We start from the raw sequence: 23,765 nt of genomic DNA, 5'->3' as shown, positions 1-23,765 counted from the left end.
CCAAATTGCCCTGGATCCCATGGGCTCTTACCTTCTTAACCAATCTCCCATGCAGGACCTTATCAAAAGCCTTACTGAGGTCAATGTAGACTACTGCTTTACCCTCAACTACACATCTTCCTCCTCGAAAAATTCAATCAGGTTTGTTAGACACGATCTCCCCGTGACAAAGCCATGCTGACTATCCCTGATTAATTCCTGCCTCTCCAGTGGAGATTAATCCTATCCCTCAGAATTTTTTCCAGTCGTTTCCCTACCACTGATAGACTCACCAGCCTGTAATTACCTGGTTTATCCCTGCTACCCTTCTTGAATAATGGTACTACATTGGCTGTCCTCTGGTACATCTCTTGTGGCCAGAGAGAATTTGAAAATTTGTGTCAGGCCCTGCAATTTCCTCCCTTGCCTCACATAACAACCTGGGATACATCTCATCTAGGCCTGGGGATTTATTCACTTTTAAGCCCGCTAAAACAGCTGTTACTTCCACCCCCCTGCCTTTCAATGCTAAACATTTCAAAGTTCATTATTTTGTCTCCTCTTCTGATATTTCATCCATTTACAATGTAGTACATAGTAATTAGAGCACAAAGACAAGCCACCCTGCCCAAGTGGTCTGTTCTGGTGTTTCTGCTCCTCACAAGTCTCCTCCTACCTTACTTTATCTCACCATTTCAGCATAACCTTCTATTTCAACATAATTTTGAATTGGGTGCAAACAGTTTTTAGAAGCTGGTTAGTCATTAACTCAAAAACACAGCGATTGGGAATGCGATTGGGTCAATCTTAAGCCGTTCTTTTACAAGGAAATGTTCAAGACCGCTGAACAAAAAAACTTGTTCGAAGCCAATTGAGCTCCACATTTAAAGACAAAATTCTTGTTCCACTAAGAACTTTGGTCTTGTCTGTAATGTTTAAAAGGATAAAGTAGTTTTATGTTGGGTTGGCTTGGTTCTACCCCCAGGGCCCACCTTGAACTAACCACCCTGTCGCCACTCTCAATGGTCATGTCCCAATCAAACATTTATGAAGATGAAACCTCCTTTTTCCCAAGTAAAAGATTAAGCACTTTTTAAAAATACACAGCCACAAAACTGTTAACAACTAGCCCTTTCAACCAGGTGTGGGGTTTAGGTCCGCAGTGGCCAGGGCAAAATTAACCACCGACCCTGATCCTCCTAACATTATGCAGACCCAACTGCATCCCTGTCCCCACTTAGAATCATCTCCAAGCCTCCTGCAAACCCCCTTCCCCAATACTCTGAGCAGCATCTTGAAGTTATGTACTGGCTTTTCACACACTCTACTGACAGCTGTTACTGGCTTGGAGCCCTCTTTTCCTAAGAAGTAAAACCTTGTAGTTGCTTCAGTTTGTTTTCTATTGACAGTTCCTTCTGTTTTTTTATTTCTGGCCTCTTGCCAGTTTTAAACTTTATGCAACTGCTTGTTTTTAGTTTAGTTTAGTTTAGAGTTTAGTTTTCCTAATGGACAATTCTATTTTGTCCATGTATCAATTATACCTTGGCTTACGTGTGAAATAGCAGCAATATTGAAGGTAACGATGGTTGATGTACACAGCTTGCTTTAAATTTGTCGACATTTTGTTTGATCATTTGTGTAAACACTGCTTTATATGTGACAGCATCACAGACTGGTGCATAGTTAAATGTGTAGATCTTTGCAATACTTGTTCATCGTTGGGGAAAATTTATTGCAAACCTTGCAAGTGCTGCAGTCTGCTCCAGGAAGTTGTAATGAGTATTCTTCCTATAAGATGAGAGTGCAAAAAAAGATTGTCTTCCTTTTCTTGCCCCTCTCCAAGTTTAATGCATATTTTAACTAAAATATGAATTTTTGCCTATGGTAAAGATTTTCATTGTGCGCTTCTCACCCACTTGGAACAGCCACATGCGCAGCTCATGATTTTCAGTCACTTTTTTTTTGTTTTGAATGGACATCCATAAGAAGTTTAATGATGGCAGGCGCAGAGCCTGAGCCCTTACCTGGCAGGAGTACAGTACCCATTGGTGGGCAAAGGTATACACCCAGTCTGCTCAATAGAGAATTTCTACTTGCACACTCGTACAGCAGTAAACATTTGTCCTGAGCTTCCAAGTATGATATCTTTATAAAAATTCCAAATGTTATGAATGACACTTTTTATACCAACTTGAATGGAGTGTATTTGTTTACATTCTGTGCACCATTTTCTATCTAAAAAGGGAGAGAGGTAACCTCATCCCACCCCTTAGCCATAGCTAAATTGTAACCATCTGCTTGGAAGGTTATTTTTTAGAACTATCAAAACATAACAGTGGCAAGTGATTATAAGACTGTAATCAAATTTCATGGTTTAGACAGCTAAACCGAGGAAATGTAAACTGCTGGGGCTTTGAATGTCATTTAAAACCTGAGATTGCATTACAACCTTGAAATTAATACTTGTTATCAGTTCAAAGTACAGCATGCCATTTATATCTGCTGGCTTTTTCGTTTTTGTGTGTCTGGAAGCTGTGTTAACGTACTTTGCTAGTTTTGAGCTGGTAGCAATGTAATTGGGGTATTAATTTTTTAATAGATATAGAGATCATGAAGGGCAAATGAGCAACAATACATGTTTGAATTCGGCTTACCTTTACTTAATCCATGTTATGGTGTGCAGAGCATGTCATTATAAACCCTGTTTTGCTCTTTGCTTTTACGTATTTTCTTTCTCTCACACTCATTTGCAGACTAACTATCTGTGGCAGTGCTAGTCCGGGTCTTTGTTCAGTGTTGTGTTTTCTTTCATTTATTTCCCTGTAATTTTCAGCCCCAGTCACATTTTACACTAAAAATCACTTGTGTTTTGAGTGAGTTGAAAATTGAAGTTAGTTAAGTTAAATGGAATTGTAAAGCACGATTCTTACACCATCTAGCATTGGTCTGTATCTAGATTTCACTATCCCATTGTAGAGGTCTTTGAATTGCTGCGCTGGAATCTACACCCAGGCCCAGCAAGCTACTTGTTTCTGACTGCAAGGTGAATTTGTTCAATTAAGAATGAGTTGAGTCTATTATGAGAAATGGAACAATTCATCTCGTGGTACTCTGCCAAATTTGTTAGCCCCACCTAATCATCTTTAGCACGTCTTTGGTGTTTTTAGTTATGGCTGAAGCTCAAAATCAGCTTACTCTAGGAAGACTTTAGCTTTCTATACATAGTTGAATTAAAAAGTATTTCAGCAAAGGTGTTGTGCTTGATGCAGGCTATTTTGAAAATTAATCCCCTAACCTCAGTCTAGATATTCAAATATCCTCTGAACCTCTTAAAACATACTACCTTAAGATTTCATCATGCAAAATTGTAGTCTGTGGTCTTGGTTTCAGTTTGCAGGATTCAAAATTGCAAACTTAAGTAATCTTTCATCTCTGCTTGATTAGGCACATTGCACAGTCCTCAGAATGCCCTCAAGGTTTCTGCTGAAAGTTACCTTTCAGTTTTGCTTAGTGAGGTAGCAATTCCCTGTGTTTACCTGTATCCACAGGAGTTCAAACTGTAGCCCTGTTTTCGTTGGGTAGTCTGAGTGTTGTGTTATTGCACAAACTGTGCTGCATCTCATTAAAGGTTAGATGTTTTTTTTTATTGTGGTTAGAATCTGAGCTAGCTACTGTCCAAGCTCTGGTTTTGTCATGATTTTGTGGGTACTGCAGATCCCAGTAGTTTTTGGTAATCATCGAATCTTACAGTGTAGAAGGAGGCCCTTCGACTCGTTGTACCTGTGCTGGCTCTTCAAAGGAAGTGTTGAATTTAACCCTATAACCCTGCAAATTAGTCCTGTTGAAGCATGTGCCCAGTTATCTGTTGTAAGTTCCTTTTGGAATTTGCTTCAACTATACTTTCAGATCTTAAGCAACCTCTGAAAAGAATGCTCCTCATTTCCCCTCTAGTTCTTTTGCCAATTATTTTCAATATATACGACCTCTGGTTACTGACCCACTTGTCAGAGGAAGCAGTTCCTCCCTACTTGTCCTGTCACAACCTCTTCATAATTTTGAGTATATCTATTAAGTGTTGTCTTCATTTCACTAATCTCTCCACGTAACTGAAGTTCCTCTTCCCTGGTAAACCAGCTCATCAAGGACTTGACAGCTTTCCTAAAATGGTGTGCCCAGAATTGTACACAATGCTTCACCTGAGGCCTAACTTGTGAGGACTGCTGCTTTTAAGATTTTTTGTCTTGTCAGGATATACCCATAATGTGCTGCAGGCGGGGAAGATGGAAATTGTTGAGCTTCTTTTCTTGGCAGCTGTAAGTCCCCCATATTTCACAGTCATACAAGCAAGGTGCAAACTCTTATTTATTTATTTATATTTAGAGATACAGCACTGAAACGGGCCCTTCGGTCCACCCATTTATACTAATCCTACATTAATCCCATATTCCTACCACATCCCCTCAATTCTCCTACCACGTACCTACACTAGGGGCAATTTACAATGGCCAATTTACCTATCAATCTGTAAGTCTTTGGCTGCGGGAGGAAACCGGAGCACCCGGCAGAAATCCACACGGTCACAGCGAGAACTTGCAAACTCCACACAGGCAGTACCCAGAATCGAACCCGGGTCGCTGGAGCTGTGAGGCTGCGGTGCTAACGACTGTGCCGCCCCTATTCTTTGGCCAATTACTTACCCAGGTTGCCACTGTCCCTTTAATGCCATGTGCTTCTATTTTCCGAGTAAGTCGGTTATGTAGGACTTTATCAAATCCCTTTTGAAAGTCCATATGTACAACATCTACTTGACTACCACCTTCAATCCTCTGTTACTTCATTAGAAAGCTCAGTCAGGTTAGTCAGACGCAATTTCCCTTTAACTTTTCCATGCAGCCTGTTCCTAATTAATAATGCTTTTACAAGTGACAATTGATTTCATCCTTGACTACGGTCTCTAGTAGTTTTTCTACCACTGAGTTAGATTGCCAGACCTGTCATTACCAGTTTAACCCTCTGTCCTATTTTGAATAGGGTGTAACATTTACAGTTCTCTACTGTGGCATCATTTCCATAACCAAGGTGGATTATAAGGTTGTGCTTAGAACTGTTCTATTCCAGAAAGCCTGTTGGTGAAGGATAGAACTGGAGCCAATCTATACGCTCTTTTATAAACGATTGTTGAGAGATACACATTACAAACATGCACCTCTTAACCCAGCCTCCACAGTTTGTTTGTTCCTATTTATAGGAGCACAAGTGAATCCCCAGTTAATGCCCAACATCTGCTTCTGCTGTTTCCAGCTCAGCAATCATGGATGCATTCCATCTGGAGTGGATGACTTGTTAACTTTTGAATGATAGCAATCTATTTAGTACTTCCTTTTCTATCTGTATCCAGTATCTCTACTCCCCCTCTTCCACTGCAGCATTAACTTGTGTGAAAACAGAAGTGCTGGGAATTGAACACTCAGCCCTATTTTGTAATTGTTTTTGGTTATTTTTTAAAAAAATAGTTTTATCCTTTGCCTCCAAATGTTCTCCTGTTTCCAACAGCATTGGAGCATTACATCAGTTCTAAAATATCACATGAATTCATTTTACAAAAGATTAACAGAGGCGCAAGTAACAGTCACAGTTAAACATGTGCAGTAGAGCATCTTTCTCTAACTTCTGAATTGCACAAGACAATAAGATTATAACTCTAAGTAGGCTATTCATACTTGTAAGTAACTTTTAAATGCACTTTAAATGCATTAGTTTAAAAAAAAAAAAATTCTACCTTCCTGTGACTAATCTACACAGTCTCTTGAACCTTTGTCCAGTTCACTCATAAGCCCTGTGCTCGCTGGTTTCTATGTTGTTCAGTTATTAGAAGGATCAATGTTATTTATTTTATTTTTTTATTTATTTAGAGATGCAGCACTGAAACAGGCCCTTTGGCCACCGAGTTTGTGCCGACCAAGAACCACCCATTTATACTAACCCTACAGTAATCCCATATTTCCTACCACCTACCTACACTAGGGGCAATTTACAATGGCCAATTTACCTATCAACCTGCAAGTCTTTGGCGGTGGGAGGAAACTGGAGCACCCGGCGAAAACCCACGCGGTCACAGGGAGAACTTGCAAACTCCGCACAGGCAGTACCCAGAATTGAACCCGGGTCTCTGGAGCTGTGAGGCTGCGGTGCTAACCACTGCGCCACTGTGCCGCCCCTCTGTAGTAGTGATCGAGAATTCAGCAGGATGTGTTGCCTACCAGGGTAAGGAACATCTTGGAGACAATGGGAAGAAACTAAGGAAGGGAAGGGGAAGAACTAGTTGTTGCGTACTATGTCCGATGCAACAGTGTACCAAAGAACAAGGAGGATGTCCTGCTCAGGACTTGGGCACAAAATTAAAAACCAGGACATTGAGGGTGGTGTACTGATTACTATCTGAGCCCTGTTATAATTGGCAGATGAATAAACAAATCATCAATGTAAGGGTATGGCTGAAAGATAGGTATGGGAAGGAAGGATTCCATTTCGTGTGACATTGGCACCAATACAGGGTCAGCAAGGAGCTATATCATTGGATGGGCTGCACCTGAACCAGGCTGGAACTAAGGTCCCAGCAAAAAGGACAAATAGGTCTATAGAAAAGATTAAGGAAGAGCTGGCATTTATACAGCATCTATCATCGTCTCTGGATGTCTAAAAATGTTTTGCAACCAATAAATTCCTTTGGAAGGATGGTTCTGTTGTAATGTAGGAAACGTGGCAGCACGGTAAGGTCATACAAACAAATGAGATCATATTACCTGTTTTAACACTGCTGGTTGAGATAAATATTGGCCAGGACACCAGGGAGCCATGCTCTTCTTTGAAATAGTGCAGCTCGGGCCTTGGTTTAATGTCTCACCCAAAAGATGGATAAACTAGTAAGGAGGGTGTTGGGGGGAGGGGTAGGTCGGAGAGTCTGTGTGGGAATGAAAGACTAAGTGGGAGGTAAGAGTAAAAGCCAAAGTAGAATAAGATAGATATACATACTTTGAGAACAGAAAGCTTATAGAAAGTTAGAAGAAAATACCTTTTCAAAAGTAAAAACATTAAATTGCCTGTACAGTAATGTAGAGTGCATCAGTGTGATAGGTGACATGGGAGTGGGATACCCCCTGTAACTTCTAACGCCAAAACATTATTGAATACATCTGCCAATTGGTTTGGCTCCTAAATTCGTTCCTATTGTATGTTGAAGGTACATATCATCTAAAGAATGAAGACATAATAATAAAGCAAGTGAGGTTATATGCAGAGAAAATGGGCTTGTGTGATTTGGAAGATCTGTCTGTTGTCGATGTAACACCTAGCAAGGAGTGCTTTTGACATCACACTTAGTGTGATGAGTGTGAAATCCGTAATCACACGTGGTTATTTTGTTAATGAATTTGTTGTGCTTCTGCGAAGAGTTGGGTTGGGGGGTGGAAGTTTGGAACTATATGTTCAAGCTTCGTAACCAGTGTTCTTTATGAGTCACAGAACCACAGTTCAAGGACTTTGTTGGCAAATCAAATGTTTTTGTACCACAATCTTTGAAGGTATTCTCTCATTCTCCTTTATAATCTCTCAATCTGATTGTTACGATTTAGCGGTATCCCGCATACACCTGGAATCTCTAAAATGTTTATATCTAGATGTCCAAGGCCAAAACGGTGTACCATCACTTGTTGCTTAATCCAGATCTTTGCATGAATGAATAATATCAATCTAGGATACTACACCATAGTGCTCTCAATTTGGTTTAGGGCTTATGTCCCTAATGTGAGCAAGTACCCACTCTATTCTGGACAAACACAAGCTGCACCTGTGTGGGTTTCTCAGTACTTTGATGAGATTCTTAAAATGCTGCCTGGTTTCCACTTGTGTCAGGCTACTGGCTAATCAAGAAAAGTAAATTGCTTTTGATGCTGCTTATGGAATGTCCCACTCCGTAGGCTACACCTCATAAATCTTTCTCCCGATAAGAGAAAGTTCTCGGGAAAGTGGTTTGTGTCGCAGCAGAAAAGTTGAGCCAGTAACTAGGAGGATGAAACTTGTGGGCACGCTGAACAGCTTCTTCATACTTCAGTTGGCACCTTTTTTAAAAAAAAAAATTCAAATAGCTTGACTCCTAAACCATTTTAATTTTGCAGCTAACAACATGGTTTTTGGTTGAAAATTTGTGCTGTATGAATGAACTCTAGTAACTACGGGATTAAATTTAATTATTATTCCTGAAAGATGAATTCAGAAATTAGTTAAAAATCATTGACATCACCTCAAGCCTGTTGTTCTCATGTGTGAAATGCACATATTCAGTATTTTGGTATTTCTATTTACTGACCAGCAGTACAGACAAACACACAAATTAGGAGCAGAAGTAGGCTATTTGGCCCCTCAAGCCTGCTCCGCCATTCAATAAGATCAGGGCTGATCTGTTTGTGTCTCGAATTCCACACTCCCATCTACTCCCGATAACCCTTGACTCCCTTGCCTAACAAGAATCTATCTACCTCCGTCTTAAAAATATTCAATGATCCAGCCTCCACCACCTTCTGAGGCAGAGAGTTTCAAAGTCACACAACCCTCTGAAAGAGAAAAAATGCTCCTCATCTCTGTCCTAAAAGGGCAACCCCTAATTTTAAAACAGTGGCTTCTAGTCCTGGACTCACCCACAAGAGGAAACATCTTCTCCACATCCACCTTGTCTAGACAGTTCAGGATCTTATACACTTCAATCAAGTCTCCCCTCAGTCTTCTAAACTCCAGTGAAAACAAGCTCAGTCTGTCCAACGTTTCGTCATAAGACAACTTGCTCATTCCTGATATCAATCTAGTAAACCTCATCTGAACCACCTCCAACACATTTACATCCTTCCTTAAATAAGGAGACCAAAACTGCACACAGTATTCGAGATGTGGTCTCATCAATGCCCTGTATAAGTTGCTCTCGTCTGTATGGAGCACTGGTGAAATACTCGCTTTTCCAAGCAAGAAATGAGATTCTGTCAGTTATCTGAAGTCCTAATCTTTGCTCGTCGTCGCGATCTTGTCTCTTGAGATGGAAGTTCAAGACCCAGTTCAGGAACTTGAGCATGTAATCGAGACTTAATGTTGAGGGAGTGCTGCACTGTTGAAGGTGACCTCTTTCAAAAGAGCTGTTAAATCAAAGCCCCTTTAGCCTTTCTGGTGGACATACTTGATCCCACAGCACTGCCTGAAGAGCAGGAGCATTCTCCTGGCATCTTGATTAAAATATATCCCACAACTAACACCAGAAGCAGATTATAAAAGGTCATTGACCAGAAAGATTAACTCTGCTTCTCTCGACAGATGCTGCCTAACCTGCTGAATATTTCCAGCTTTTCTGTTTTTCAGCAGTTTATCTGGTTGTTTATCTTATTTGTTGTTTGTGGGTCTTTCCTGTATATAATTTGGCTGCTGCATTTCCAACATTGTAGTGATTACACTTCAGAAGTCATTGGTTGTGACGTGTTTTGGGATGTCCTGTGTCATAAAAAGTGGTATATCAATGAAACTTTGTATTTTTTTTTTTTCCCCCCTCGCTCTGGATCGTCTCTTTCTCTGTCCCTGTGATCTGGAAGAATCATTTCATGAGGGCTAAGCATAAAGATGATGTTGAGGAATTCCTGTACACTTGAGTGTTCTTTTTAATGGAGCTCTTGTACACAGATAATCACTAGATTTAATAATTATAATATCTTATGAAATGTGAGGAAATGATTTGTGTTTTTCCCCTTTCTACCCAGCTTTCCATAGCGGCACATAGTATATATTTTTTCTTTGAACAGTATTATCATTATAGTTCTTGTGACACGGGTACAAAATATTTTATCACATTTCAGTGCAATATCTGTAAGGAAATTAATTTTAACTTCAAAGTGCCAGAGTTGTTGAGGAAATGGATGGATAAATGTTGAGGAATAGATTTTAAGAACTGATCCAGAGTAAACCTTTAGACCAAGATTATTCATATGCTGCTTGGACTTGTGAAATACATTTGGTCCTGGTTGCAAGATTGGACAAATACTGAATTTTGATTGCCCCCAATCCAAGGAAAACAATGTGAATGTTCTAATTTCTTGGGGGTTGGGTGGGGTGATGAAAAACCTAATTGCACACTGTAGAGGGATTGGACTTGATGGATTGAATAGAGTTAATGTTTTTCATACTATGTTAATGGTTTTTGTTAATTGCTGACTTCCATTGGCTCTTGGTTAAGCAACGCCTTGATTTTAAAATGCTCATCCTTGTTTTCAAATCCCTCCATGTTTTCGCCCCTCCCTATCTTTTAAACCTCCTCCAGCTCCTCAACCCGCTGAGATAACTGCGTTCATCTAATTGTGGCCCTTGAGCATCCCTGATTATAATTGCTCCATCATTGGTGGCCGTGCCAATACACACACTCTCACCCTGGCCGTTACCCCTAGGACTTAAGGAAGTGGTGAATAGGGTGCAGACTTGAAAGGATATGGTAAACAATGGTTTAGCCATCCACCGCCAGGTTTGGCTGGACCGCTTAAGACACTATTGTGTCCTGCTCTTGTCTTCTAAAACTGTCCACTATTCCAGGATCATCCTGGAATGCAAAGATAACCTGGGCGGCACAGTGGCGCAGTGGTTAGCACCGCAGCCTCACAGCTCCAGGGACCTGGGTTCAATTCTGGGTACTGCCTGTACGGAGTTTGCAAGTTCTCCCTGTGACTGCGCGGGTTTTCGCCGGGTGCTCCGGTTTCCTTCCACCTCCAAAAGACTTGCAGGTTGATAGGTAAATTGGCCATTGTAAATTGCCCCTAGTGTAGGTAGGTGGCAGGGAATATGGGATTACTGTAGGGTTAGTATAAATGGGTGGTTGTTGGTCGGCACAGACTCGGTGGGCCGAAGGGCCTGTTTCAGTGCTGTATCTCTAAATAAAAAATCAAAAAAAAAATCTGCGGCTTCTTTACTGCAAACAGACTTCTTTCAACCTCTCCCCTTGTCACCTGCACCCTCACCTTCAACAATAAATGCACGGCACTCATCGACTTGGTCAGCAAGATCGAGACCACCCGATCAGTTGTCGCTGCCTCTCTTGCATTAATCTACCAGGCCAAACTTTCTGTCAAGCTCCCTTCTGCCCAACCTTGAACTTGCTTCTTTAGTTTATCTCCGAGCACTCCTCATGCCTTCGGTGAAACCCTCATTCTTGCCTTGGTTACCTCTAAACTTGACTATTCCAATGTATTCCTGGCTGGTCTCCCACATTCCACCCTGTGTAAACTCGAGGTCATCCAGAACTCTGCTGTCTGCATGTTAAGTCGCACCAAGTCCCGTTCGCCTATCGCCCTTGCGCTTGCTGACCTACATTGGCTCCTGGTCAAAAAATGTCTTGAATTAAAAATTCTCCTCATTTTCAAATCCCTCTATGGCCTCGTCCCTCCCTATCTCTGTAATCTCCTCCAGCCCTACAACCCTCCAAGATAACTGCTCTTGTCTAATTCTGGCCTCTTGAGCATCCCTGATTTTAATTGCTCTTAATTGGTATCTGCGCCTTCAGTTGCCCCAAGCTATGGAATTCGGTCCCTTACCCTTCTTCGCCTATCCACCTCGCTTGCCTCCTTTTAAGACACTCCTTACAAACTACCTCTTTGACCAAGCTTTTGATCATCTGACCTAATATCTCCTTTGTGACTCTATCATACTCTCTTTATAGCACTCCTGTGAAGCACCTTGGAATGTTATATTACATTAAAGGAGCTATGTAAAAGTTGTTATATAGGTATATTTTTCTTAGAGAAATAAGGTACATGGTACACAGTCAGTTATACAGACTGAATAAAAGAGGCCAAGAGTGCTTTGTTGGATTTTGAATAAGGCCCGACATTTTGTGCTTTGCAGCTCCAGATGCAATCTGCATATCCTTTGCTCTGATTTCAGGGGATGTTGGGTTGCATCACATTTGGGAGATGCATTATTTTGTTCCTTCAAAATGGGAATGTAGAAAAGCCGTGACTTTTTCTTTTTGTAGCAGCAGCATGCAATTGCCTGGGAAGTAGCAGATGAGTAATGACATGGAATAGATCCACGATCTCTGAGTAGGGCTTGGAGTGAATGCATGGCCGGCCATCCTGCTGTTGCGTGGTTATTTTTCAGAATTTTTTTTATTGCTAACCGCAGAACACACAGGATTAAAGATTAGTTATTGGTGACTTGGTGTAAGAACTTTACATTTATCAGATGTCTGTACCTTAGGGCAAAGCAGAGGTATGAATAGTTTTGGTGGGCCTTGGTATACATAATCTGATGCTACTGTACCTGTCTGACAGATTATTCAAAATATTTGGAATGGTTTTAACTGTAACTGGTCATCTTGATACAAGATGTCTGAGGTGATTGACATACTGGGAAACAAATCTTGATGGCAATGGTGTCTGAGGTAAAGACAGGCTGTACCTGGAAGTAGGGGCAGGTTATTTGTCCCTTCTGATGGGTGATTCTCTGGGCTGTAGTTTCCAATTCCTTGTTCATATTGGGCAATAAATATGCTGATTTGCATGTACTGTTTATAATTATCAGTTCTATATTAAATTGTTGGGTGGTTTATAGATTGCATTCTGGTCAGAGAGAAAGTATATTCAATTCTGCTAAAGGGAAGGCTGTGACAATACATGGTGCATCCCTGTTGTGATCACTGAGTCTTGTCATTGTTGTCTAATTATTAGCTAGTGAAATCTCACACTATTGTAGGGGAGGCGAGGTCCACTCATAGGCTTTGTTAACCATGCCAAAGCCAAGTGCAATATCTAGTGTGAGACCCAAAATGAAGCCAGATATGTGTAGTTAATGTAGGGTGAGGTATGTTTGGATTTTGAACTGGTTTCTCATTCTCCTGTAGCTCAAACTCATGAGACTCAGCTGTATTAACTCTAGTTTTCACTTGTTTGTGAGAGATCCAGAATTCATGACCAAACATTTCGTTGTTCTGGAGGGCAATATGGCTTGAGAGGGGACAAGTCTATGGGGATTTCTGCACTACAGCCAAAAACTTTGGGGTAAAAGCAATGCAGATGTTGGAAATCTGAAATAAGAGAAAATGTTGGAAATACTCGGCCTGTTAGGAAGCACTTGTGGAGAGAGAAACAGAGTTAAGGATTTAGGTCTGTGACCTTAGGTGGTTGTTTTCCTTCTCTTAAAACTGCTTTCAATTAACCTGTGGGGAGAGAACTGATTTAGTTCTGGTATTGTGAACCCACTGCATGGTTTCTTTCAGTCCATCAGTGTTTGTGATTCTATAAGGTGTTTTCAGATTCCTGCTGGTCTTTTCTGGGGATTTGTGAAGAGGAAGGTGTGTATGGGGGGGAGGGGGATGGGGGGGTGGAGGAGGAGCTGACAACATCTGTCTCTGGAAAAATATGTCATTAGGTTCACCACTAAAAATAACTCAAATGATCGAACTCCACTGTTGTATTGCAGAATTTCCTTCCTTTTTTTATTATAACTGTGGTTTGGTTGGTATAAGTCGTTATGTTACTGGAGAAGTAATCCAGCAGCTTGGATGAATGCTCCAGCGACATGGAAACATAGAAATGTAGAAAGATTAATGGCACAGAAAGACACTATTTGGCTCATTGTGACTTTACCGGCTGAAAAAGAGCTATCCAGTCTAATCCCACCTTCCAGCCCTTGGTCCGTAGCCCTGTAGGCTGCGGTGCTCAATTGTATATCCAAGTGCTTTTTAAATGTGACGAGGGTTTCTGCCTCGATCACCCTATCAGGCAATGAGTTCCAGGCTCCCATCACCCCTCTAATCCTTCCACCAATTATTTTAAATCCGTGCTCCTGGTTATTATCTCTCAACTAACAGAAATAGGTCCTTCCGAACTACCCCATCTATTTTATGCACCTTAATTAAATCTCCCCTTAGCTGCCTCTGTTCCAAAAAAAAACAACCCCAGCTTATCCAGTCTTTCCTCATAGCTAAAATTCTCTATTCCTGGCAACATCCTCGTGAATCTCTTCTGCACTGTCTCTGGTGTTATCACATCCTTGCTGTGATGACCAGAACTGTACACATTACTCTTCCTGCAGCCTAACTAGTGTTTCATACAGTTCAAGCATAATCTCCCTGCTCTTATACTCGATGTCTTGGCAAATAAACAAAAGTATCCTGAATGCCTTTTTGGTTACCTTATCTGCTACCTTCCGGGATCTGTAGACATGCACTCCAAGGTCTCTCTGTTCCTCTACACTACACTTCTCCAGAATCCTACCATTTATTGTGTATTTTTTTGCTGTGTTTGTCCTGCACAAATGCATTACCTCACACTTCTCAGGATTGAACTCCAGTTGCCACTTTTCTGCTCACCTGACTAGCCCATTGATATCTTCCTGCACTTTACAGCTTTCTTCCTCACTGCCAACCACATGGCCAATTTTCATAGTGTCGAGCTTCTTAATCATGCCCCTACATTTAAGTCTAAATTGTTCATGTATACCACGAGAAGCAAGGGACCCATTACTGAGCCCTGTGGAAGCCTACCGTGGCACATATCTCACCACAGAAGCTAGGGGAATTTAAATTAATTAAATAAATTCGGAGTAAAGAGCTGGTTTCAGTAATGATGATCAAGTAACGATTGGATTGTCATGTAAACCCAACTGGTTTACAAACGTCCTTTAGGGAAGGAAAGCTGGTGTCCTTGGCTGTTCTGGCCTGCATGTGACTCCAGACCCACAGCAATGTGATTGATTTTTAACTGCCCTCTGAAATAGCCTAGCAAGCCACTCTGGTACCAAACTGCTACAGAAAAGCTCTAGGCGGTGTGGGTGTACTTAGCCACACAACAAGGATGGCAGTGGTTCAAGATGGCGACTCGCCACCACCTTCTTGAGGGTAATTGGGGTGGGCAATAAGTGCTGGCCTTGCCAGCAGTGCCCACATCCCCTGAACAAACAAAAACTGTTGACCATTATGTGCTGACAGGCTCTTCTCTGAGTGATCAGTTGCCTCATGTGCAGTCCACCAATTTTAACTCATTCAATAAATATGCACTCGTGCATGCTTACATCTTGTGTGTTACCATAGCAATTGAAAAGTCCTATTTGCACGGCCAATTTCTGTACCAGATAATATCCAGGTTAATAAAGACCTGTTATCTATGAAAAACTTTTTGTAAATAAATTTATTAAGGATCATTCTGTGAAATAAGCTGCACTTCTATGTAATTAGAGGTCAGTAGGCTTGCTTTGATCTTAAATATGTGGCAGGGAATGCAAATTTAGGTTACTGATGGTTTTGTTTCCCAGATATTTTGAGTTACTGATCGCTTTTGTCATTGATTTGGATACCAAAGCATCATATAGTGATCAAGAATGGATACTTATTTTCCCTTTGCTTATCTGGGGCCTTGCATTCTCCACTGTTTGCCCACTAGATTTTTTGTGAGCAAACCTTTTAGCTCTGTAGAATTGGAATATTACAAATTACAAGTCTATAAAATTGATTTTTACAGGGCAACTGAAAGTCTAGAATCATTTGTTGCAATGATTTGAGAATCTCCTCCCCTTGAACATCTGTATTGGTTGCTCAAGATCACTTTCCATCCTTTCCAGTTCAAATGTTAGCTTCTTTTGAGGTGCATCAGATATACTTCAGATAGCTGCATCTTCACAGTATTTCAATACTCCTAACTTTATTCAGATAGTTGGGCAGGATCATAGAACAGTGCAGTCTTTTGTGTTTAGCAGCACTAACTAAATATTCCCTGCATTTAAGTAGACTTTGGTATTAGTTGTCCCTTACTCGTTAACCCTAAATGATGGTGGTTAAATGAAAATGAGGTGTGTATCTTGAAGAAATTCACAATTGTTGTTGTTTGTTCCTAAAGGTATCGAGTATGATGCAGAAAAGGAAGAGAAACAGCTGCAGGAAAACAAACAAAAAGAACTACTGCGAATTGAAGATGCCTTGCAAAAAGCAGCAAAAAAAGGTATGGAAAAATTTGGAAAAAGCTCTGCTTGTTTTTGCAATGTTGTTCTAATTGTATGTAACGTGCTCTTGACTGTTGTATTGTGGCTCGCAGTCTTCAATCTGACGAACATTGCATCCATGGTCCACATCCTGAGAGTGCCTTCAACCATGCAAATCAAAACGAGCAACTACATCTACAAACATGCCAGCTGTCAGGTTTTCAGCCCGTGGCATCATTTCAGAAAAAATAGAATAATCAATATGAACCTGTAAGTTCGATTGGAGAGCAGGGCTGAAAGGTGTTTGAATCAATCAATCTAACCTTACTTTCTCCACATGCGCGCACACACACACACACACATTTGAGCCAGTTAAGTTTTAAGATGAGATGATGGTATCTGCGAGTCACAGTTACAGGGTTTTTGTTTTTTGCATCTCTTCCCAAAGAAGTCATACCTAACCAGCTGCAAAAAGCTTTAAAACCTTCCCATTTTCCTCAAGAAGAAAGCACACAATTTTCTTTGACATGCTTGGCTGTTGCAGCTGTGTGAAGATTTATTTTCTTGAAAACTGGATGCAGTTGCTTTTTGAGATGACGATATTTCCTCGTGTGATTGTTTGCGTTAACTTTTATTTTTTGCATTCCTATTACTGAACTTGTGGAATTGCTGTATGGCTTGGAAATAAAAATAGGCAGTGGGACTGAAGTTGTGAAGGAGTTTTACTTCATAAAAAATAACAGAGATCTCATATTTAAGATCTTACTAGTGTACTGCTGTGATGTGTGATGCAGACTGTTGGCTTGTTTGTGTGAGAGTTAGTGCCTGATTGTGCTTTCTATGCTAGTTTCAATTCATTTACTGTGCAGAAAGTTGGAATGTCCACATCTTTCTTGCTGGCGCAAGGATGGTTTTAATTATTTCCTGTAAAATAAACTATGTAGCTTTTTAATGAAGGAAAATGTAATTTAGCAAAATCTAATATGCAAATTTTTGACACCAAACGAGCTTCTACATCTTGATCTGTCTAGCACAAAAGCATCTTGAACAGTAATGCAGTGACTGCCACTGCATGCATGCAGTTTCTTGTGAGTAGTTTATTTTTCTTGGCTGGTATTCAGGCATGTTGTACTATAGTGACATGCTCCCTGCTGGTTGAATGAACCAGCTGGTTGAATGGAGGGATGTGACTCGTGGTGTTCCGCAGGGATCAGTGCTGGGACTTTTGCTGTTTGTAGTATATATAAATGATTTGGAGGAAAATGTAGCTGATCTGATCAGTAAGTTTGCGGACGACACAAAGGTTGGTGGAGTTGCGGACAGTGATGAGGATGGTCAGAGGATACAGCAGGACATAGATCGGTTGGAGACTTGGGCAGAGAAATGGTAGGTGGAGTTTAATCTGGACAAATGTGAGGTAATGCATTTTGGAAGGTCTAATGCAGGTGGGAGGTATACAGTAAATGGCAGAACCCTTAGGAGTACTGACAGGCAGAGAGATCTGGGCGTACAGGTCCACAGGTCACTGAAAGTGGCAACACAGGTGGATAAGGTAGTCAAGAAGGTATACGGCATGCTTGCCTTCATCGGTCGGGGCATAGAGTATAAAAATTGGCAAGTCATGCTGCAGCTGTACAGAACCTTAGTTAGGCCACACTTAGAATATTGCTTGCAATTCTGGTCGCCACACTACCAGAAGGACGTGGAGGCTTTGGAGAGGGTACAGAGGAGGTTTACCAGGATGTTGCCTGGTCTGGAGGGCATTAGCTATGAGGAGAGGTTGGATAAACTCGGATTGTTTTCACGAACGATGGAGGTGGACGGGCGACATGATTGAGGTTTACAAAGTTATGAGCGGCATGGACAGAGTGGATAGTCAGAAGCTTTTTCCCAGGGTGGAAGAGTCAGTTACTAGGGGGCATAGGTTTAAGGTGCGAGGGGCAAAGTTTAGAGGGGATGTGCGAGGCAAGTTCTTTACACAGAGGGTGGTGAGTACCTGGAACTTGCTGCCAGGGGAGGTGGTGGAAGCAGGTACGATAGCGACGTTTAAGAGGCATCTTGACAAATACACGAATAGGATGGGAATAGAGGGATACGGACCCCGGAAGTGCAGAAGGTGTTAGTTTAGGCAGGCATCAAGATCGACGCAGGCTTGGAGGGCCGAATGGCCTGTTCCTGTGCTGTACTGTTCTTTGAACCCTTCAACATTTATATAGATTTAAGTGGTTTATTAGCTGATTGAGAAGTTTGAAAAGATCATTTGTGTAGTTTGTCCTGATTTCATAAACAATTTGAAAATTGTTTTTTCAGCAATTGGACATATCAAAGATTTGTGTTCCTGCAAGTTCCTTAATATCTTGTCAATTTTAGCAAAGAAGGTGCTTCTCGTTTTGGAAATATAGGTGTCTTTGTGTCGGGAGAGGTGATAGATCATGATGGCCAGCATTAGGGAGGTGGCATTGGGATCATCTTGTTGGGTGAAATGGTCATTTTCTTTCAATATATTGTGGTCCAGTTGCACATAATCATCCTCTAGTAAGGAAAATGCTGGTGGGTTCTTGCCTTCCCGCTCCATATACTTTGGCCAAACCTGGGTGAAGAAAAGATATAGGGTTTGCTAAAACTGTTCGTTACTGAATAGGGATGCTTTGTGAAGCAGGCATTGAAGGAATGTGTGAAGGTCATTGGTCCATGTCTTGAGCGTTTGGGAGATGTTGGTCTGGTCACCAGTGTTTATAGTAATAAAGCAATTGGAAGAGCTTAACTGGGCCATATAACCATAGTAACAGAATGACCAGGCCAGACTGAGATGGGCTAAGTGAATCTTCTTGGCTCCATGCTGCTGTTTGTGCCATTTTGATGTGATTTAGTGTTCGTATGTATGAAAAAGACAGAGGCGCAAGGGGAGAGCCAACTGTGCAACAGCCCCAACAAACAAATTTCTCTGCAGCACCTGTGGAAGAGCCTGTCACTCCAGAATTGGCCTTTATAGCCACTCCAGGCGCTGCTTCACAAACCACTGACCACCTCCAGGCGCGTATCCATTGTCTCTCGAGATAAGGAGGCCCAAAAGAAATGTATGAAATGTAGAGATCAAGGGTAGAACTGGGAACCATTGTATGTCGTAGTCATACTGGATTGTAGTATTTTTTATATATATACAAAATAAATTAGACCAAAAAAATAGTCCAACAGGAGGTACAGCAAAGATTGTGGAATATTTCGAAGTTGGTGACCCTCCAGACTGTCTACATGATCAAATTCCCTGGGCAGATGCCATTCTGCTCTGTTCCTAACAGACCAGGGAGGAAATTTCCAGGATGTTGGAGAGATACAGCACTGAAACAGGCCCTTCGGCCCACCGAGTCTGTGCCGATCATCAACCACCCATTTTTCCAAAGATGCATTGGGCAATGGCGAAGTTCTGTAAGATCGGGAGTATGAAAACTGTGTTCACGCTTAGACTTGGAAAACAAAAGGCCTAGACAAGTACAGTTCAATTGGTCTTGCATCAAAAATGGAAACCATACCTGAATTGGATGAGTATCTGTATGTGGCTTAATAATTAACAGTGAACATGGTTTTAGTAGGGGTATGGCCTGCTGAACAAATCTCCATTTCTTTGAGGGCACCATAAGTAAAAGAGTGTGTGGAAGCCACTGCAAGTAGCTTATTTGAACTTGCAGGAGGCTTTTGATAGAATTCCCTCATGAAAGATTATGAAATTGAAACCTCTGGGACTCTGCGTAAGAATGTGGGATTGGATTAACCACTGGGAAACAGTACTTTTCTGCTTCAAGAATCAATATGGCAGTCTAGTGGAGGTGCTGAATGGATTTCAGCATTGAGGGACTAAACCCTTGTTAAAACATGACTTGTAAATTTGATAAATTTATAGACAATGGGGAAGAGGGATGCAGTTAATGTTTTGCAGATGGTTTTCGTTTCAAGACAACTGGGCAAGTAAGTGGCAAATGAGACTTAATACTGACAAATAGAAATTATTGTACAGGGAACACCGATATCCTGGAGCATATCAACATTACAAAGGAGGAGGTGTTGGAGGTTTTGAAGCACATTAAGGTGGATAAATCCCCAGGGCCTGAGCAGGTGTATCCTAGGATGTTCTGGGAAGCAAGGGAGGAGATTGCTGGGGCCCTGGCAGAGATTTTTGTATCATCGTTAGCCACCGGTGAGGTACCGGAAGACTGGAGGATAGCTAATGTTGTGCCTTTATTTAAGAAGGGCAGCAGGGATAAGCCAGGGAACTACAGGCCGGTGAGCCTTACATCAGTGGTGGGAAAGTTATTGGAAGGGATTCTGAGATACAGGATTTATATGCATCTGGAAAGGCATGGTCTGATTAGGGATAGTCAGCATGGCTTTGTGCGTGGGAAATCATGTCTCACGAATTTGATTGAGTTTCTCGAAGAGGTGACCAAGAGGATTGACATGGGTAGGGCGATGGATGTTGTCTACATGGACTTTAGCAAGGCCTTTGACAAGGTCCCGCATGGTAGGCTGGTTCAGAAGGTTCAAACACATGGGATCCAGGGTAAGCTAGCAAATTGGATACAAAATTGGCTTGTTGATAAGAGGCAGAGGGTGGTAGTGGAGGGTTGTTTTTCAGATTGGAGGCCGGTGACCAGTGGTGTGCAGCAGGGATTGGTGCTGGGCCCTCTGTTGTTTGTCATATATATTCATGACTTGGATGTGAATGTAAGGGGCATGATTAGTAAGTTTGCAGATGACACCAAATTTGGTGGTATAGTGGACAGTGAAGAAGTTTGTCTAAGGTTACAACAGGATACAGATCAACTGGGAAAGTGGGCAAGGGAGTGGCAGTGACTGGCAGGGCCCTGGGGAGTGTTGTTGAGCAGAGTGACCTTGGGGTGGCTCCTGAAAGTGGCAACACCGGTAGACAGGGTGGTGAAGAAGGCGTATGGCATGCTTGCCTTCATCGGCCGAGGCATTGAGTACAAGAGTTGGGACGTCATGTTACAGTTGTACATAACGTTGGTTTGGCCGCATTTGGAGTACTGTGTGCAGTTCTGGTCGCCGCACTACAGGAAAGATGTGATTTAAGCTAGAGAGGGTGCAGAAAAGGTTCACAAGGATGTTGCCTGGTTTGGAGGGCTTGAGTTATAAAGAGAGATTGGATAGGCTGGGTCTGTTTTCCCTGGAGCGAAGGAGGCTGAGAGGGGACACGATAGAGGTATATAAAATTGAGAGGCATAGATAGGGTAGATAGCCAGAGTCTGTTTCCCATGGTAGGGGTGACTAAAACTAGAGGGCATAGATTTAAGGTGAGAGGGAGGAGGATCAAAGGGGTAATTTTTTCACACAAAGAATAGTGGGTATCTGGAATGAGCTGCCTGAGGAGGTGGCGGAGGCAGTAACAGTAGTGACATTTAAGAGGCATCTGGACAGGTACTTAAACGAGCAAGGCATAGAGGGATATGGAATTAACACAGGCAGGTGGGATTAGTATAGATAGGCATTATGGTCGGCATGGATGCGGTGGGCCGAAGGGCCTGTTTCTGTGCTGTACGGCTCTATGACTCTGAAGAAAGAAGTGTAATGGAAATTCAACTTCATAAAATTTCTTCCTTCCTCTTCTGCCCCAGGGATTATTATCTTGTCATGCCAACTCTAAAGCACTTGGTACTGCGTTGGGCTATCAGTGTTGATATCTGCTTTACTGAGTGCTTAGTCAGAATTATAATGAATAGACAGGTTAATGTGCTGCATGGTATAATTGTTGACCTGCTGTATCTTATGTTGCATAAGGATAGACAAAGGGTTCTTTGTAATGAGGTTTTACCATCAACATGTTGGAGTTCAAAAATAACTGCAAGATGGAGTTTTTTTAAAAAAATGGGGCACTGGATCACATTCTGTTTTCAGAGTCGCTTGGTATGACTACAGTAAGTGAGTGCTTAGCAGCTTTACTTCTGCTGGAAGGATGTATTGTTTGACAGTGTTTATTTTTGTCTTGGGCTGAACCTAACAAGTAAAAGTAATTTATTGTCTTAAAAACAGGAAATACTCTGTAGGTCTGGCAGCATCTGTGGAGAGAGAATCAGAGTTAATCTTTCAAGTCAGTGATCTTTAGAACAGTTTACCGTCTTGGTGAAGCACAGTTATTGCAGCCTCCATTCCTTTAAGCCCACCTTTAGGTTCTTTCCTCGGGATTGAAAAGTTTGAGAGTGTACTTCAGTTTAAATATTCTAAACTTAATTTTATAAACACGAGGTTCAGTGCACCTGTTTTATTTGAGAGTAGGAATTCTCATTTCATTATTTCATAGCCCTGTTTCCCTCAACACCAATCTTTATGTCGAAATGCTTTCGGCTTTGGATGGAAGTAAAATAGATGATTCTGGATATCCTGATTTTCATGAACTAGCTAATCTATTGTTTTTTGATAATGAACCATTGCTTGGTAATCTCTTCAACATGGGTGTTAAATGTATCTTCATTCCTCCAGGATGTTTAGGCAAATCTAGCTTGATTGTTCTGGTTCTGCAGGCGAGTGTTAATAGTTTCTGTAGTGTGCTAGTCTAGTTCTGATGATTCAAAGTGGGTTTTTATGCTAAAAATATTTGAATTCAGATTACTGGATAATTAAGCAATGTAAATAAGTAAGTAGGAATTTAATTCAATTTTTTTATTATCAGATAATTTTAATTAAATGACTTTGCATTCATAAACTAGACAATACTGTTTTACTCTTAATCAGTTACTAAATCCTGTTGACCTGTATAAATGTCCTTGATCTGCACATGACGGAAAATGTTGGAAGATGAGATCCTTCGGTTTGTGATTTGGATAGGTTTTTTTATAAATGCATAAAGAATTAATATCTAATAACATTGAATTGTTTGACTTTGTATGATTTAATTCAGTAGATTAACATTGTTAATTACATCTTTTAAATCAGTTTCAGGGAGTTGGTCTAAGTAATTTATAAAGTACAGTCTTTTTTCTGGTATTTTGTTTCCTCACTTTTCCTTATCACTGTAGCTCCCTGTATATTAGGTCCACAGATTAGTCAAGGTATTTAATTCTTGTATGGTGCCAATTCTGATTTCTCTCTTTCAATCTTTACCCCTTCCCCTTTTTGCCTCATTTCTCCTTTAAACAGTGACTCATATTAGTAAGAGTTTATGCGTATCACTGACCCTCTGCTATTAACCAGCTGAATGGCTGACTATGGGAGCCAGAAGGACCAAGTCAAATTCTGTGTTCAGGCCAATTATAGCATCCCTCGTTGGGTGAAATTTAGTTAACTCCATATAGGCAAAAGATCTCTGGTCTATGACTCAATGCTACTGCATTTTGCAGCAAATCCATTGGGGGTGATCTATGTACTTTTCCAATCATTGTGTTTTTTTTAAAGGATTAACCCTACATCTGGATTTTATTTTTTTTTAAGTGCAACGGTGTATTCACATCTGAATACCTGGTTAAAATGTTTGTACACTGTACTGAACTGTGAATGTTGTCTTCATGTATAATATTTTACTATTATTGCTGCGTTCTGGGATGAAGCTGCCTCTTCAGGAGAATTCTTGTTTTCCTTGGAAAGCTATGTTTATAAGGACGTCAAACCTGGTATGTACTTCAGTACAAAGTTATATTACATCAGTTTTATTTGAATATATTCGAGAAGTTTTGGGGAAAAAAAGTTGCTTTTTGTGGTGACACATGGTGTTATATTAAAAAGAAACTCTGGATGAACTTTTCCAAATAACCATCTTAATTAGGTTCATCTAATTAAACCAAGCCAATGCC

General features: G+C 41.1%; 1 protein-coding gene across 1 annotated transcript in view; it reads left to right on the top strand.

Annotated features, from left to right (window-relative positions):
* vps13c (vacuolar protein sorting 13 homolog C) overlaps positions 1–23,765 on the top strand; it is a 355,084-nt gene that overhangs the window by 17,876 nt on the left and 313,443 nt on the right. Inside the window, exon 5 of the mRNA XM_068015185.1 lies at positions 15,888–15,989. Within this exon, the coding sequence (XP_067871286.1) occupies positions 15,888–15,989 (102 nt within the window). The remainder of the gene's footprint in view (positions 1–15,887; positions 15,990–23,765) is intronic.

Source organism: Heterodontus francisci, chromosome 35 (assembly GCF_036365525.1).
Source record: "Heterodontus francisci isolate sHetFra1 chromosome 35, sHetFra1.hap1, whole genome shotgun sequence".
NCBI classification, from domain to species: Eukaryota; Metazoa; Chordata; class Chondrichthyes; order Heterodontiformes; family Heterodontidae; genus Heterodontus; species Heterodontus francisci.
Note: the sequence above shows the minus strand (reverse complement) of the source record. Positions and strands in the feature narration are given on the sequence as shown.